Source organism: Eptesicus fuscus, chromosome 2 (genome assembly GCF_027574615.1).
Source record: "Eptesicus fuscus isolate TK198812 chromosome 2, DD_ASM_mEF_20220401, whole genome shotgun sequence".
NCBI lineage: Eukaryota > Metazoa > Chordata > Mammalia > Chiroptera > Vespertilionidae > Eptesicus > Eptesicus fuscus.
In genome coordinates, this window is record NC_072474.1 from 9,169,671 (window position 1) to 9,187,849 (window position 18,179).

General features: G+C 40.3%; 1 protein-coding gene across 2 annotated transcripts in view; it reads right to left on the bottom strand.

Moving 5' to 3' along the window:
• TOGARAM1 (TOG array regulator of axonemal microtubules 1) overlaps positions 1-18,179 on the bottom strand; it is a 148,548-nt gene that overhangs the window by 80,385 nt on the left and 49,984 nt on the right. For both annotated transcript variants that reach the window (XM_054725477.1, XM_054725471.1), the window contains exons 4-7: positions 12,752-13,054; positions 10,265-10,524; positions 8,036-8,268; positions 2,303-2,403 (exon numbers count right to left, since the gene is read on the bottom strand). In XM_054725477.1, coding sequence (XP_054581452.1) covers positions 2,303-2,403; positions 8,036-8,268; positions 10,265-10,524; positions 12,752-13,054 — 897 coding nt within the window. The remainder of the gene's footprint in view (positions 1-2,302; positions 2,404-8,035; positions 8,269-10,264; positions 10,525-12,751; positions 13,055-18,179) is intronic.

Sequence of the window (18,179 nt, forward strand, 5' to 3'; positions counted from 1 at the left end):
CAGTATTATATGAAATGCTGAAAGGTATTCTTTAAGAAGAGGAAGAAGAAGAAAAAGGTAAGGATAAAAACTATGAACAACAAATACATATCTATCAACAAGTGAATCTAAAAATCAAGTGAATAAAAAATCTGACGAACAGAATAAACTGGTGAATATAATAGAATCAGGGGCATAGAAAGGGAGTGGACTGACATTTCTCAGGGAAAGTGGTGTGTGGGGTGCGGGAAGAGACTGATCAAAAATCGTACACCGGCGCCGAAACCGGTTTGGCTCAGTGGTTAGAGTGTCGGTCTGCGGACTGGAAGGTCCCAGGTTCGATTCCGGTCAAGGGCATGTACATTGGTTGCGGGCACATCCCCGGTGGGGGGTGTGCAGGAGGCAGCTGGTCGATGTTTCTCTTTCATCGATGTTTCTAGCTCTCTATCCCTCTCCCTTCCTCTCTGTAAAAAAATCAATAAAATATATTTTAAAAAAAAATCGTACACCGATGGATGAGGACAGTGCAGGGGAGGTAAGGACAGAGGGTGGGGTGGGAACCGGGTGGAGGGGAGCTATGGGGGGAGAAAAGAGGAACAACTGTAATAATGTGAACAATAAAGATTTACTTTTAAAAAAAAGTTGATAGGATTTTTATACTGAGATCATGTGAAAATAAGTATTACATCCTACTTTGTTATAATTTATTAATAGTTCCTAATCATAAAAAAATCATATGCAATTCCCATCCTAAATAGATCAGAATACAAATATTTTTCTATTTGATTACTAATAAATTATTTTTTATGAAAAATAATTATAAATTAGAGACTTATGGGTTAGTTCACAAAATGTTTAACATAAGATACACATGAATTCAACTACTAGTTAACTAGTTAATTTTTTTTTAAGAAATTGTCTTTTTCACAATTTAACTAAAAAAAATTTAACTAGTTAACTAGTAGTTGAGTTTATGTGTATCTTATGTTAAACATTTTGCGAACTAACCTGGAAGTCTCTAATTTATAATCATTTTTCATAAAAAATAATTTATTAGTAATTAATTAGAAAAATATTTGGATTCTGATCTATTTAGGGTGGGAGAGCATTATTCTAAGCGAAATAAGCCAGTCAGAGAAAGATAAATACCACATGATCTCACTCATATGTGGAATATAATGAACAACATAAACTGATGAACAAAAACAGATCCAGAGACAGAGAAGCATCGATCAGACCGTCAAACCTCAGAGGGAAGGTAGGGGAGGGTGGGGGTAAGAGGGGGGGGAGATCAACCAAAGGACTTGTATGGATGCATATAAACCCAACCAATGGACACAGACACCAGGGGGGTGAGGGCATGGGAGGATAAGGACACATATGTAATACCTTAATCAATAAAGAAAAAAAAATAATTAAAAAATCGTCTTTTGTGATGTCCACTGGTTCTCAAACTAAGCTGCATATTAGAGTTACCTAGAAAACTTTCAATAACTGATGGCCAGGTCTCTTTCCATATCAATTAAGTCTAAATGTCTGGGAGCTATAGGCTTACAGGGAGATCAATTATTCAGGTAAATACTTTGTATAGAAAATATATTTTTATTGATTTCAGAAAGGAAGGGAGAGAGAGAGAGAGAGAGAGAAACATAAATGACAAGAGAGAATCACTGATTGGCTGCCTCCTGCATGCCCCACACTGGGGATCTAGCCTGCAATCTTAGCATGTGCACTGACCGGGAATCAAACTGTAATCTCCTGATTCATAGGTCGATGCTCAAACACTGAGCCATGCCTGCTGGGCCAGGTAAATACATTTTCTTCCAAGAATAATACAGTATTTAATCTTGCCAAAATGTCTTTTTAAGGAGTTAAAAGGATTAGTCTTAATTGGTAACTACAGTAGGTCCTTAGGTTATGGAGTTCCATTCCTACGGCATGACAATTTTCGCTGTAAGTCAGAACCCACCTACATAAGCACCTACGTGACTCACATGGAGCACATACACAGCAGTAATGAAGTGAAACTGTAAAAACAAATTAAAAGAGAGATAACAATTCCTGACCTTTACTTGTGGTAAATAAATAACAAAAACCATAAAGCACATATGTACATACATATGTCGAAATGAGGGAACTTTTTGTTTTTTATAAATAAATGGGAGATAGTGACATAACCACGAAATGATGTACATCGAGTCCGATGTAACCCGAGGACTGTCTGCATAAAATTATAACTCTGAAATGTACCCATTATCATTTCTGACATCATTTAAAAATCATACTTTCTATAAATCACATTTATAAAACAGTCATACAATACCTGTACTGGGGCTTTGTTCAGCTATTTGAGAGATTTTATTCTTTGCAGAAGAAAGATTTGTTAGACAAAGTTTTGATCCAAATGTTGGTAATATGTCTGACCTAAAATGAAACAAAGTAATTTCAATAAACATTTAAGATCTAGAGCTATTCAACACTCTAAAATCAAACATTCTTTATACTTTTTATTAATTCACTAAACAAGCAGCAACAACTATAAAAAACTATGGCTCAGAATGTTTTAAAAAATATATGTATTTTTGCATTGATTTCAGAGAGGAAGGGAGAGGGAGAGAGAGAAACATCAATGAAGAGAGAGAATCAATGATGGGCTGTTTCCTGCATGCTCCCCACCAGGGATTGAGCTCACAACCTGGGCAGGTGCCCTGACCAGGAATTGAACTATGACCTCCTAGTTCATAAGTTGACACACAATCATTGAACCATACCAGCCGGGCAAGAATGTTTCTTATTGGTATTCCTAGTTTACCTTTTGAACTTCCAATATTTTGAACATACGGTCAATTCTTAATTATGAGAGGACTGCCAAAGGAACTTAAAACTCTCTAACTTGTGCCATACAATCTTTTGTTGGGTCAAAAAAACCCAAAAAACCCACACAACTAATTCAAGGAGAGTCCATCCCAAACTAAACCAAATGATTCTAATTATCTAATACTAGAGGCCCAGTGCATGAATTGGTGCATGGGTGGGGTCCCTCGGCCTGGCTGGCGATTGGGGCCAATTGGGACTGCAGGAGCGCACTGACCACAAGGGGGCAGCTCCTGTGTTGAGTGCCAGCCCCCTGGTGATCAGTGAGCATCATAGTGACTGGATGACTGGTTGTTGGGTCACTTTGGCTTTTATATATATACTAGAGGCCCGGTGCATGAAATTCATGCATGGGGGAGTGGTTGTCCCTCAGCCCAGCCTGCACACTCTCCAATCTGGGACCGCTTGAGGGATGTCCGACCGCCCGTTTAGGCCCGATCCCACTGGGATTGGGCCTAAACGGGCGGTCAGACATCCCTCTCACAATCCAGGACTGCTGGCTCCTAACTGCTCACTTGCCTCTGCCTGATTGCCCCTAACCGCTTCTGCCTGCCAGCCTGATCACCCCCTAACCACTCTCCTGCCAGCCTGATCAACGCCTAATTCTCCCCTGCCAGCCCGATTGCCCCTAACTGCACTCCCCTGCCAGCTGGTCACCACTAACTGCCCTCCCCTGCCAGTCTGGTCACTCCTAATTGTCCTCCCCTGCAGGCCTGGTTGCCCCCAACTGCCCTCCGCTGCTGGCCCAGTCACCCCTAACTGCCCTCCCTGCTGGCCTGATCGCCCACAACTGCCCTCCCCTAAAGGCCTGGTCCCCCACAATTGCCCTCCCCAGCAGGCCTGGGTCCTCCCCAACAGCCCTCCACCGCAGGCCTGCGCCCCTCCAACTGCCCTCCACTGTAGTCCTTTTCCCCCACAACTGCCCTCCCTTGCTGGCCTGGTCTCCCCCAACTGCCTTCCTCTGCCAGCCTGGTCACCCCGAACTGCCCACTACTGCCCTTCCCTGCCAGCCATCTTGTGGCAGCCATCTTTAACCACATGGGGGCGGCTATCTTGCATCTTGGAATGATGGTCAATTTGCATATTACTCTTTTATTATATAGGATATAGATAATATCTACCTCATACATAACTAGAGGCCCAGTGCACAAAATTCATGCAATGGGGGGGGGGGTATCCCTCAGCCCAGCCTGCAACCTCTCCAATCTGGGACCCCTCGAGGGATGTCCGACTGCTGGATGTCCATAGGGATCGGGCCTAAACCGGCAGTCAGATCCCTCTTACAATCTGGGACTGCTGGCTCCCAACCACTCACCTGGCAGCCTGCCTGATCGCCCCTAACTGCTTCTGCCTGCCAGCCTGATAACCCCCTAACCACTCCCCTGCCAGTCTAATTGATGCCTAACTGCTCCTCTGCCGGCCTGATTGCCCCCAATTGCCCTCCCCTGCCAGCCCGGTCTCCCCCAACTGCCCTCCCTTGCAGGCCTGATCACTCCCAACTGCCCTCCCCTGCAGGCCTGGTCCCCCATAACTACCCCCCTTCCCCTGCAGGCCTGGTTGCCCCCAACTGCCCTCCCCTGCTGACCTGGTTGCCCCTAATGCCCTCCCCTGCTGGTCTGATCACCCACAACTGCCCTTGCCTGCCAGCCATCTTGTGGCAGCCATATTTTGATCACATGGGGGCAGCCAGCTTGTGTAAGGGCGTGATGGTCAATTTGCATATTACTTCTTTATTATATAGGGCAGTGATGGCGAACCTATGACACGCATGTCAGCACTGACACGCGTAGCCATTTCTGATGACACGTGGCTGCATGCAGAGGATGAAACATTTGCTGCTCCTGAGGATGAAACATTTGCGACTAGAGTCTTGGAGTTAGTTTTTTCCTCAAAGTGACACACTACCCGAGTTATGCTCAGTTTTTTGGCGAAGTTTGACACACCAAGCTCAAAAGGTTGCCCATCACTGATATAGGGTAATATAAAAATAGAGATTTAACTATATGATAAATAAGACATCTGCAACAAGTGAGTTTAGTGAATGGCACTTGCTTCTTGGACTACCATTTGTTTATTTTCCTAACTTTATAAAGGCCTATAGGCCTTATTTCACTAAGAAAGCAGCCCTAGCTGGTTTGGCTCAGTGGATAGAGCGTTGGCCCTTGAAGGGTCCCTGGTTCCATTCCAGGTCAGGGCACATGCCTGGGTTGTGGGCTTGATCCCCAGTGCGGGGCGTGCAGGAGGCAGCCAATGAGTGATTCTCTCTCATCATTGTTCCTATCTCTCTCTCCCTCTCCCCACTTCCTTTCTGAAAAAAAAAAAAAAAAATATATATATATATCCTATATACTAAAAGACTAATATGCAAAGTGACCAAGCAGTCGCTATGACACACACTGACCACTGGGAGGCAGACACTCGATGCAAGAGCTGCCCCCTGGTGGTCAGTGCGCTCCCCCAGGGGTACTGCCGTTCAGCCAGAAGCCGGGCTTAAGACTGGCGAGTGCAGTGGTGGTGGCGGGAGCCTCTCCTGCCTCCGCGGCAGTCAGATATTCCCCGAGGGCTCCCGGACTGCAAGAGGGCGCAGGTTGGGCTGAGGCACCCCCCATGTGCATGGGATGTCATGCACCAGGCCTCTAGTATATATAAAAGCAAACTGAAGAATGTTAAATCTTACTTTAAAGAAACTGTTTTAAACTAATAAAAGTAATGTCAATAAGTTCAATGATCTATAAGAATAAAAGAATAAAAGTATAATATGCTAATTAGACTGGACATCCTTCTGGACAACCTTCCAGACAAAGCTGGGGCTGCGAAGGAAGCTGGTGCTGGCAGCTGGGGGAAGAAAGGCCTACTCTTGCACGAATTTTGTGCATCAGGCCTCTAGCAGATATTACAAAAAGAGTTGTTATGAATGAATACAATTCTTTGTAGTTGGGTAGACATATTTGATAATTGGTCTAATGAGAAATCAATGTTAAATATTTTAGAAGAGTAATCCTATATAATAAAAGCCTAATATGCAAATCGACTGAACAGTGGAACGACCAGCAGAATGACCAGTCACTATGGCATGCACTGACCACCAGGAGGCAGACGCTCAATGCAGGAGCTGCCCCCAGCCCACAGGCCTCAGGCCAGCCAAGGCGGTTCCTACCGGGGGCCCCCCAATCGCCTCACCAGTCACCCCACAGATCAGCCCTGATCACTGCCATGCCTAGGGACTCTACCCATGCATGAATTTCATGTACGGGGCCTCTAGTTTCTCTATAATAGATTACTGTAAATTTACATTTATACTCAGTATATTTCACTTAGATGAAAGAAAATATTTCAGTCTCTAGAAGAGTGGTTTTCAACAATTTTTCCTCCCCAAACCACTTAAGGATGAAAGCCCTGCATTAAGTAGTAATGGCTTTCTTTGGTCATGATTCTTAAGGTAGAATGAGAGCTGGTTGAGAATAATTGCTTTAAAGCTATTAAACTTAAATGTGGAAATACTGAATTCTTTAAAGATAATTCAGTCCGTAGATGAGGGTATACTGAACTCGCTTCTCACTGAGTTCAATATCTGAAGAAAATAACTCTATGAGACAATATAAGGAATAGTGAGTTGTAAATGTTATAGTATCAAAGAAGTTCTCTTCCCAATTGTGTACCAAATTACTTATAGGACCTTGCGACTGTAGTAGTATATAACATAAAATTTCACATTCATGGACAATAAGGGAAGGACTTTTGGTCTAAACCATAAATATATATTTTAAATGTCTGGTAACTTAATGATAAAATAGTTACATACTGATTCCAAATTCATTTTGTAAACATATAGCATTAGTCTACCTACGTAATTACAACAAGGGAAATTCTAGTAGAAAAAAATTCCAACTGAAAAATAAGCTGCTATTCAAATTAAAAAATGATAAGGAAATCAAGGAATGAGAAACACATCCCACAACAGGACACAAAAATTCAGTTTACTTCTATAAACTGCTGAAATAAAACACCCTTTTTCATTAAAGTTACTAGAACACTAGCTCTCTTTTGATTATACAATCTGTTTACCTAAATTATTGTGGTTCTAGCTCATTTAAGTGAAAATAATATTAATTTTAAATATTTACTTTAAAAATATTTACTTGTAATAGTTGTATATAAACATGGTTCAGGATGAAATCAAAGGAAAATAAAATTAAAATTAAAAATACTGACAACATTAACTGTTAATAAGTATGTAAAAAAAACCTTGAACTCTCATATATTGCTGGTGGGAGTGCAAAATTGCACAAGCAATTTAGAGTTAAATGTACATCAACCCTATGACCAAGCAATTCTACTCTTAGATTTTTGTCTAAAATAAAAAAGAAAGCATGTGACAGGGGGTAGGGGAGGCTGAGGGAAGGTCAATGGGGGAGGGGGGGAAGGAGATATATGTACTACTATATGTAATACTTTAAACAATAAAAAATAAATAAATAAAATAAAGAAGATAGAACTCCCTAAAATCCTAGAATAGAGTCACAGAGATCTCAGAAATCAAGGTGGGATCACTGTTTAAAACTTAAGAGTTTACTGAGGTAATCTAAAAAATCTGTCAAATTGCTATGCTGAAACATATTTTCTGTCAGTGTGGGATGGCTAGGACTCTAATTCTAACACTATTGCTTTAAGAAGACTTCTAAGAGGGCTGGGAAAGCTATGGCCTAAAATCCTAAGTTTCTACAAAATAATGGAATAACAAAACATAATAGTAGGGTAGCAGCTAAATGGAGTTTATCCATAAATTAGAGGGAATTGGTACTGAATTTGAAATGAAAGCAGTAATATCAGCTATAGGTCAATTGCCAAAGTGTCAATGATCCAGAGAAAAGCTAAGGAATAAGAAATATTGAAATAAATCTTAGATAGGTAAACGAAAAACTGGAGCTGGGGGAACAGACTTTATGCATATTAATTTAGGTGCTCTAGATTAGAGTTGGGGTTGTGCTCTCTCTCTCCACCCCCATCCCAAACCAAAGTCAAGCAAAGTAAGATATGTAAACTTTTCCATTGTCTTTTAAATGTATTTCAACATTTTTAAAATTAGAAAATTGTTTTAAAGGTTTTTATAAAATATGATATTAGGGCTTGAGACTACAAACCACAGATTAGCATTCATTTATCAACTTAAAACATAAAATACATCATTCTATTCCCCTGGGGAGTTGTAGACAGAGAAGAAGTCAATGATTCTTGGCTGTAAACTCCACTTTCACTATAAGAGCTGATGTTTGGAGAGGAAGATCGAGATGGGGAGTCCATAGTCAAGTCGAGCTTAATTGCAGAATCAGGGCTTTCAAGATCTGAAGTACTGCCATTCAGTTTTGCTCTTTTCTTAGCTGCACTGTTACGAAGGGACCTAAGAGAGCTTTGCATCTAAGAAAAAATAAAAACAATCAACTTTACAAAATAATTATATTAGAAGTTATCCTTAGATTTTAAAATCCATTAACTGTATCTATTTTCCCCCCATTAACTATATCTAGATAGCCACTCTTCTTCAATCCAGTAGTAACAAGATGGATGTTAACATATCTCATAGTGTTTTTTTAATATATATTTTTATTGATTTCAGAGAGGAAGGGAGAGGGAGAGAGAGACAGAAACATCAATGATGAGAGAGAATCATTGATCGGCTGCCACCCATCGGGGATTGAGCCCGTTCCCTTGGCCGGAATCGAACTTGGGACTCTTCAGTCCACAGGCCGATGCTCCATCCACTGAGCCAAACCAGCTAGGGCTGCACATAGTATAAATATAGATTCCATCACGTAATTATTTATAAATAACCCACTATTTTATAAACCCTGTAAATACCGTATTTACCATGGTATTTTCAGCACTGGGTACAAAGATTAATAAATGAATCACTGAATCAGATGGTAGATACCTGAGTGGGTTAAAGTCACAGAGGTCCAGCTAATCTTAAGTCACTTGTGTGCTTATGTGACTATTTACAAGTTTTAGGAGATTAGCAAAAAGTAATGCATTTTATAAAATTTAAAGTTCACATCCAGCCTGCCAGTGTTAGAGTTCAGAAAATAATAGATAATTTTATTTAACTCTGAAGCCAAGTATTTCTAGAAATGCAGAGTAAAAATCATTATCTGAAACTAATACATTAAGGTTGGGAATAGAAATCTGAACAAATTAAGGAACACAGAAATATACATAACTGTGCTTTGTTTATATTTTGATTCTAACAATTATAATGGTTGATTCAATAGGATGCCACTTCCCTAGTAAATCTTTGAAAGATTCAGTATCTAAAAAGAGTAGTATCCTCTTACATTTACTAATAATTATATTTTAAAAATTACCCTTTCAATTATCCACTAAAAGAAAAAGGCCTATTTTAAGTTACCGTAAAATCAATACAAAATGTATAATCAGATGAAATTTATAAATTATGTAGGTAAATGCCTTTTCTCTAAGTTTGTTTTTTTAAAATAAATCCCCTTCCAAGTACCATTGAAATAAAAAAACAAGGAAAGGTTTTTACAAGTAGTTAGAATTTGGAATGACTAACTCATTAAGAACCAATTTTGGCACTTTATTAGTTTTACACATGCTTAATGCTAAAAAAATGCTTTGAAAATAAATATGCATTAATATTTATTTTATTGAGCAAATGATCTGTACATAATGCTTACAGCTTTAAAATCAGTTAAAAGAAGACCCCATATTATAAACATCTAGTGTTTCAGTTTACTTATTTAATGTAACACTTTTTAAACCTAAAATCAGGCAAACAAATGATAAAAAGGAAGAATTTATGAAAGTTGTGCTCTGAATCCAAAGTAATATAGCAGACACATTCTTTATCTGGCATATTAATATGTACAGAGTTATCATATTGACAATACAGCTATATAATTTAAATGGAATAACCTAGCATTCAAAGATGGGTATTAACTATGATCTTAATTTCATAAAGATAAGTAAACTTGCACATATATGGACAAGGGACATACTCAAGAATGGGGAAGAAACTATACTATGTTTCATTTATTTAAAAATGCAAACAAATATGACAAATTGTTCATTTGGGAGGGGTTAGTGCAAGAGTATATTGCTATATTATTCTTATTTTTAATTTAAAAAGTAATAATATATGCATAGAAGGAATACTTAAAGGAAAACACATTAGTGTTAACAGTAAATTATTCTGGGCATTGGGATTTGGTGTGATGAATTTTCTTCCCAGTACTTCACTCAAGTTTCCATATTTTCTATAATAAACATGAAATATTTTTATAAGCAAGAAAACATGTTATGGGATTAAAAAATACTTGATTTTTCCTTAGATAAAACTATTATATTATAGAAAATCACAAGCATTTAAAAATTAAAAATGGTATTTGGTTCTAACCTCTTCTTGGTCCAAATCTTTGTCCTTGATATTTAATTCTGAAAGATCAATTTTAACACTATCATTTTCACTCTTCCAAATATCATTAGGCTCTTTCTTTTTGGGTCCCACTGTGCTTAAATCGGTTTTATCAGGCAAAAGGCTGATTCCCCTTGGTATGGGAGGGACAGGCTTGGTCCCATTCAGGCCTCGTCGGGAAGATGATGATCTCACCAAGGCAGGTATGAGTTGAACTGGAGGTTTTTCTTGAGAATTTTCTCCTGCATGAAAAATGCATATTTTACTTTAAAAAAAAATTTTTTTTAGAGAAGTGGAAGTTTAAATCACAAATGCCTGGAATACAGTGTTTTAAAATTAAAAAGTACAGTATCTTTTATTAGAAATAGATTATTACTTAAAATGAGGTAAAAGTATCATTGGCTCCTAAACAAATATAACAAAAATGAGCCACTTCACCCAGCTGGTGTAGCTCAGTGGTTGAGCATCGACACATAAAACAGGAGGTCACAGTTTGATTCTTGCTCAGAGCACATGCTCAGATTTCAGGCTCGATCCCTAGTAGGGGGTGTTCAGGAGGCAGCTGATCAATGATCTTTCAGTCATTATTGATGTTTTTATCTCTCTCTGAATAAAAACATATTTTTAAAAATTATTAAAAAATGAGCCAACACAGATATATTTAAACACATATAACAAAAATGAGCCACCACGATTTATTTATAAAAATAAAAATATGACATACCAAATTAAATTTCTATCTTCATATACATCACCATGGCTAGTACTTTTATGGTAAAGTCCATAATAAGGTAGAAGAGCTAATTTTTTTGCTTGATTTAATTACATAAGCAACATTTGAAGGACTACCATATGCAAAACAGAAATACTGGTCACTGGGGAGAACAGGTTAAATAATGCATCAGCTTTCAATAATATTTGATCTTGTAGGAAAGACAAATTCAGAAAGAAAGTAATACAAGGAAATGAAGGTTTAGTGCTAACAGAAAGTGATAAAATTCACTATGAGTTAAAGTGACCTTATGTTTATAAACTGGAACATTAGCATAATGGGATAGTTTAAAGGTGAAATATCTTACCTCAGGCGCTGGGGATAGGAAAGCCTGTGGGATGAGGGGATTGCATTTAAAAGAGGTTTTATTTTGAGACTGAATCTGTCTTGAATAAACTTATATGCTAATTTCATAATTTAAAAATATTTTAATCCTCATCCAAGGACATGTTTAGAGAGAGGAAGGAGGGGGGAGAGAGAGAGAGAGAGAGAGAGAGAGAGAGAGAGAGAGAGAGAGAGAGAGAGAGAGAGAGAGAAACATGGATGTGAGAGAAAAACACTGATCAGCTGCCTTCTGTATGTGCCCCAACCAGGGAACGAACCAGCAACCCAGGTATGTGTCCTGATCGGTAATCAACAGGCAACCTTTTGATGCACAGGATGATGCTCAACCAACTAAGCCATTCTGGCCAGGCAAGAAAAAAATATTTTGGTTAAAAACAAATAGAAAACCCATCAAAATAATTTTAACATATATTAAATATTCAATAAATGTTGAATGATGAATAGATACTATAGTAAACATATGAATGACATTTTATATTTGTAAAGCCAAAATTTTTAGTAGCTTCTAAGGCTGTTCATGTTCATGTCTATTATAAAGCATTATTGTTTGCCTAGTTCTGAAAAGGATTTTGAAGTGGCAATAGAATAAAAAAAGGAATTCACAATTTCAACTGAACTTTATATTACACATTTCATCTAATTAACATGGATATTTTCTTAAATATTTACTAACTAGTAGCCCGTTTGCACCAAGATTCGTGCAATAGACCTTCATTCACCTGGCTGCCTGCACCAGTTTTCTGCCGGCACCGGGGGACCCAGACCTTGGCTGTGGCCACCGCCTTCTATCTTCTTTCAGGGTCCCGTCTTGGCCCTGGACGGTGGCCTTGGGCTCAGCTGCACCCAGCGTCCCTGCTACCCGATCTCAGGAGCGAGCCGAGCCCCCAGGTCGGCTCGCTCCTGCGATCGGAGCAGGCACCCCGCTGGTGCCCAAGGCCCGGAAAGCCTCTGGCGGCTTTCCAGGCCTTGGGCTCCGCCGCACCCCAGCGTCCCAGCGTCCCTGCGACCCGATCTCAGGAGTGAGCCGACCCCCCAGGTCGGCTTGCTCCTGCGATCGGAGCAGGCACCCCGCTGGCACCCAAGGCCGGGAAAGCCTGGGGCGGATTTCCGGGCCTTGGGCTCCGCCGCACCCCAGCGTCCCTGCAACGGTTTCCTGGTGGGCGTGGTTGATGGGCGTGGCTTGGTTGGTGGGTGTGGCTTGGGCGTAGCGAAGGTGCGGTCAATTTGCATATTTGTCTATTATAAGGTAAGATGTACAGAAAAATGTAATTTACAAGCTTTTAAAGATATAACAACATAACTTTAAATACAATCAAACATACAAATGAATTTGAAAAAATATTAATTTTTACCGTCATTTCTTCCTGTTGAGCCAGATGATTTTTGGCTGACAAGCTTTTTTTGAGGACTTGGCTTTGGTAGTCCTTCAAAGCTTTTAAGAGGCCAGGAATTTGAGAAATTAACAGAATTATCTTGAGACTTCTTTGGAGACACAGTAAGAGATGTGTGTTTTGGGCTAGTTCGAGATGAGAGAGGATAGGATGGAAGGATGAAGGCTCCTGGGCTTGGATCTGGACCAGAGTATGATGAAATACGTTCTGTTTGGTTACCAAATGTTTGTTGTATCTTACCGCCAAAATTTAGGCTAGCATACACTGTAATAAAACAAAAAAGAATATGTTTTTCCCACTAGCTTTGAAACCAATGAAATAAACAAAAATAAATAAAAGAGAATGTTATCTATATATATACAACTTCTAAGAGTTTTAAGATTTTTGCTCTTCACATTAAGGTTTTTATCCCATCTGGCATTTATATTTTTGTATGGTGTGAGGTAAAGATCTAATTAACACTTTTCTATATAGATAATGCAATTTTTCCAGTGCCACTTTTTGAGCTATCCATTCTTCCCCTTTCATCTATAAATCTCCTATATATTATTTGGGTCTATTCTTAGATGTTTCTTATTGGTTCTATTAATCTATTTATGTAGACCTATTACAATATTTTATTTGTAATCAAGCTATCTGATAGGATAAATTCCCTTCCATTTTGGTCTACTTTAGAATTATCTAGGCCATTCTTGACCCTCCATTCTGTCATATGAATTTCAGGATCAGCCTGTCAGTCTCCATAAAAGATTCTGTTGGGACTTTGGTTGAAATGACATTTAATTTACATATTAATCTGGGAATAAGTGTAATTTTCCTGATACTGAGTCTCCCTGTTCAAAAATATAGGATCTTTTAAGCCCTGGCCATGTAACTCAGTTGATAATAGCATTGTCCTGAACACCAAAAGGTTGTGGGCTTGATGCCTGGTCAGGATAAGAGGAAACCAACCAATGTTTCTCTACCACATTCATGTTTCTCTCTTCCTAAAAAAAAAAATCAATAAGAATATATCCTCGGGCCCTGACCGGTTTGGCTCAGTGGATAGAGCTTCGGCCTATGGACGGAAGAATATATCCTCGGGTGAGGATTAAAAAAAAGTTTATTTACATGTATTAACTAATATATTTATGTAAATAAATAAATATAAATATTTATATATGGGTTCTTTTACTGGTAGTTTATTCAGGTTTTCTTTCATGTCTCTCAAAAAAGTATTTTAGCTATTATAATAAAGGACATGCAAATCTTTGTTAGATATCCATATATTTACAAATTTTGTTGATACTGTAAGTTCTTAAAAACTACATTTTTCTAAAAGTTACTGGTATTCAGGAACTTCACTTAGCTTACATTCTAGTATTATACCTGGCAAACTTGCTAAATTATTTAATATTTTAATAGTTTTCTAAATATCCTTTTGAATATTCTGTGTAGATAATCTCATAAAAGAGTAATATGCAAATTGACAGTCACTCCAACACAAAGATGGCGGCCCCCATGTGGTCAAAGATGGCTGCCCCCATTTGAACATAAGATGGCCACCATGGGAGGGCAGTTGGGAGGGACTAGGCCTGAAGGGGAGGGAACTTGGGGGGGAAAGGCCTGAAGGGGAGGGCAGTTAGGGGTGCCAGGCCTACAGGGGAGGGCAGCTGGGGGCGACCAGGCCAGCAGGGGAGGGCAGCTGGGGGGGACCAGGCCTACAGGGGAGGGCAGTTAGGGGAGACCAGGCCTGCAGGGGAGGGCAGCTGGGGGGCAACCTGGCCAGCAGGGGAGGGCAGTTAGGGGTGACCAGGCCTGCAGGGAAGGACAGTTAGGGGTGACCAGGCCTGCAGTGGAGGGAAGTTGGGGGCGACTAGGCTAGAAGGGTAGGGCAGTTAGGGGTTACCGGGACAGCAGAAGAGGGAAGTTGGGGGTTACCAGGCCTGCAGGGGAGGATAGTTAGGGGTGACCAGGCTGGCAGGGGAGGGCAGTTAGGGGTGACCAGGCTGGCAGGAAAGGGCAGTTAGGGGCAATCAGGCCAGAGCAATCAGGGGAGCAGTTAGGTGTTGATCAGGGGCAATCAGGGGAGCAATTAGGCATTGATCAGGCTGGCAGGGAAATGGTTAGGGGGTGATCAGGCTGGCAGGCAGATGCAGTTAGGGGCAATCAGGCAGGCAGGTAGGCGAGCAGTTGAGAGCCAGCAGACCTGGATTGTGAGAGGGACGTCCCAGTCTGGGCTGAGGGACACATACCCCCGTGCACGAATTTCATGCACCTAGCCTCTAGTGATTATAATAATGATAGTGACTATAATAATAATGATGAGCTAATGTTTATTGAGCTCTTACTATATGCCATGTGGTTTTCTAAACACTTTACATGTATTAACTAATTTAATCCTTACAACAATCCTGTGGGAATAGGTATTATTATTTTACAGATTTAAAAAATGTACAAAGAGATAATGAGTAAATTACTAAAGGTCATACACTAGGAAATTATAAAACTGAGGTATTAACCCAGGCATTCTGGCTCCCAAGCTTGTGCTCTTAACCATTACATTGTATCATGTATTATCCTATCTAATAAAGAGGAAATATGCTAATTGACCCTCATGCCATTGCAAAGATGGTGGTGCCCACAGCAAATGAGGGGATATGCTAATTGACTGCCCTGCCCTCAAAGATGGCGGTGCCCACAGCCAATAAGAAGGGAATATGATAATTATTTCCCCGCCCTCAAAGATGGTGGCACCCACAGCCAATAAGGAGGGAATATGCTAATTGACTGCCCCACCCTAAAATATGGTGGCACCCAGTCTTCTCAGCCCCACCATGCGCCTGTCTCTGGAGTCCCCCAGTCCCCTCAGCCCCCCAGGGCTGGCCCGAGGCGCAGGCAAGCCTCTGATGGCAGCTGCCCAGCTGCCCAGGGCCGCCTGAGACTCAGGTAACCAGGGCCGGCCGAGGCTTGCATTGCCGGCAGTGGCCGCAGCAGAGGTGTGATGGGGCGTCACTTTCCCCTGATCACTGGGTCGCCTCCAGCCCCTGAGGGCTCCTGGACTGTGAGAGGGGGTAGGCTGGGCTGAGGGACCCCCCTCTAGTACATGAATTTTCATGCACCAGGCCTCTAGTCTGTAATAATGACAATTTTTGTTTCTTCCTCTTCAAATTTTATACTTTTAATTTTGAGCTAGGTATTCCCTAGATCAGTGGTTCTCAACCTTTCTAATGCCACAAACCTTTAATACAGTTCCTCATGCTGTGGTGACCCCCCACCATAAAATTATTTTCGTTGCTACTTCATAACTGTAATTTTGCTACTGTTAATGAATCGTAATGTAAATATCTGTGTTTTCTGATGGTCTTAGGCTCTACAGCAGCAGTACTCAACCTGTGGGTCTCGACAAAATTTTTAATGTATAACTTACTAGTAAGTTAAATCTTGACTTTCTTTTTAAAAAATCTTTATTGTTAAGGTTACAGATGTCCCTCTTTTTCTACCTCATTGCCCCCTTCCACCTGGTTCCAACCCTACCCCATGACTTCTCCACCCCATTATCTGTGCCCCTACTAATGCATATATGCATATAAGATCTTTGCTTAATCTCTTCCCCCACCACCAGCCTTCCTTCTGATAATCCTCTGTTCTATTTCCATGCCGCTGATTCTATTTTATTCACCATTTTATTCTGTTCATCAGATTTCTTATTCGTTTATTTTGATTTTTAGATTCAGTTGTTGATAGGTATGTATTTGTTGCCATTTTGTTGTTCATATTTTTTATCTTTTTCTTCTTAAAGAATACCTTTCAACATTTCATATAATACTGATTTGTTAGTGATGAACTCCTTTAACCCTTTATTGTCTGTGAAGCTCTTTATCTGACCTTCAATTCTAAATGATGGCTTTGCTGGTTAGAGTAATCTTGGTTGTAGGTCCTTGCTATTCATCACTTTGAATATTTCTTGCCATTCACGTCTGGTCTGCAAAGTTTCTGTTGAGAAATCAGCTGACAGTTGTATGGGCACTCCCTTGTAGGTAAGTAACTGCTTTTCTCTTGCTGCTTTTAAGATTCTCTCTTTGTGTTTAGCCCTTGGCATTTTAATTATGATGTGTCTTGGTGTTGTCCTCTTGGGTTCTTCTTGTCTGGGAATCTCTGTGCTTCCTGGACTTTAAGTCTATTTCTTTCACCAGGTAGGGAAAATTTTGTCATTATTTCTTCAAATAGGTTTTCAGTATCTTGCTCTCTCTTTTCTCCTTCTGGCACCCCATAATGCAAATGTTGGTATGCTTGAAGTTGCCCCAGAAGCTCCTTACACTATCTTCATATATTTGGATTCTTTTTTCTTTTTGCTCTTCTCGTTGGGTGTTTTTTGCTTCCTCATATTTCAAATCATTGATTTGAGTCTCAGAATCCTCTACTCTACTATTGAATTTCTGTATATTATTCTTTATTTCAGTCAGTGTATGCTTAATTTCTGACTGGTCCTTTTCCCTTTTTTTGGCATTCTCACTAAGATCCCTGAAAGTCTCACTAAGTTCCTTGGAGATTTCTAGAAGATTACTGAGTAACCTTATAACTGTGGTTTTGAACTCCGTATTCAATAGTTTGCTTTCATTAATTTCTTTCATTTGTGACCAGTTTCTTTGTCTCTGCATTTTGGCTGCTTCCCTGTGTTTATTTCTATGTATTGGGTAGAGCTGCTATGTCTCCTAGAGATAGTAGAGTGGCCTGGTGTAGTAGGTGTCTTATAGGGCCCAGTGGCTCAGCCTCCCAGTCACCTGAGCTGAGCACCCTAGGTGCACCCCTTTGTGGGCTGTGAGCACAGTCTTGTCGTAGTTGAGACTTGATTGCTGTTGGTGTCACTGGGAGGAATTGACCTCCAGGCCAATTGGCTGTGAGGACAAGCTGCAACGACAATGGGAGAGCTGCTATGCAGGAGACACCCTTATGGAGCAGGACTTGCTTTAGTGGGGCTTTGTGCTCACTGAGTCTGCCCCTTGAGTGTGCCACTTATGGATGTGTAGAGGTGTAATCTGGTTTGATCTGACACTGACCACTGGGTACACTGGCTCTTGGGTCTCCAGGGAGGTGCAAAGTCAGTCACTGCCTGGGGCCACTCAGTAGGAACTACAGAGAGATCTGCAGATTCCTCCTCTTTGTATCAGGTTTGGCAATGCCCAGATGAGGCCCAGCTATGAAGTAAGGCAGGCTGGTGCTGGTGCCAGGTCTTGGGCCTTTTACCCTTTGTACACCATAAGTGTCTATAGATGCAAGCATGTGTCTATAGACAAAAAAAAAAAAAAAAAAAAAGCAATATTACACTTGGTGATTTCCAGTTACAAGTAATCAGGCAATTAATGAAAAAACATAAATTAGCACAACCTGAGAAAAGAAAACGTTTTGC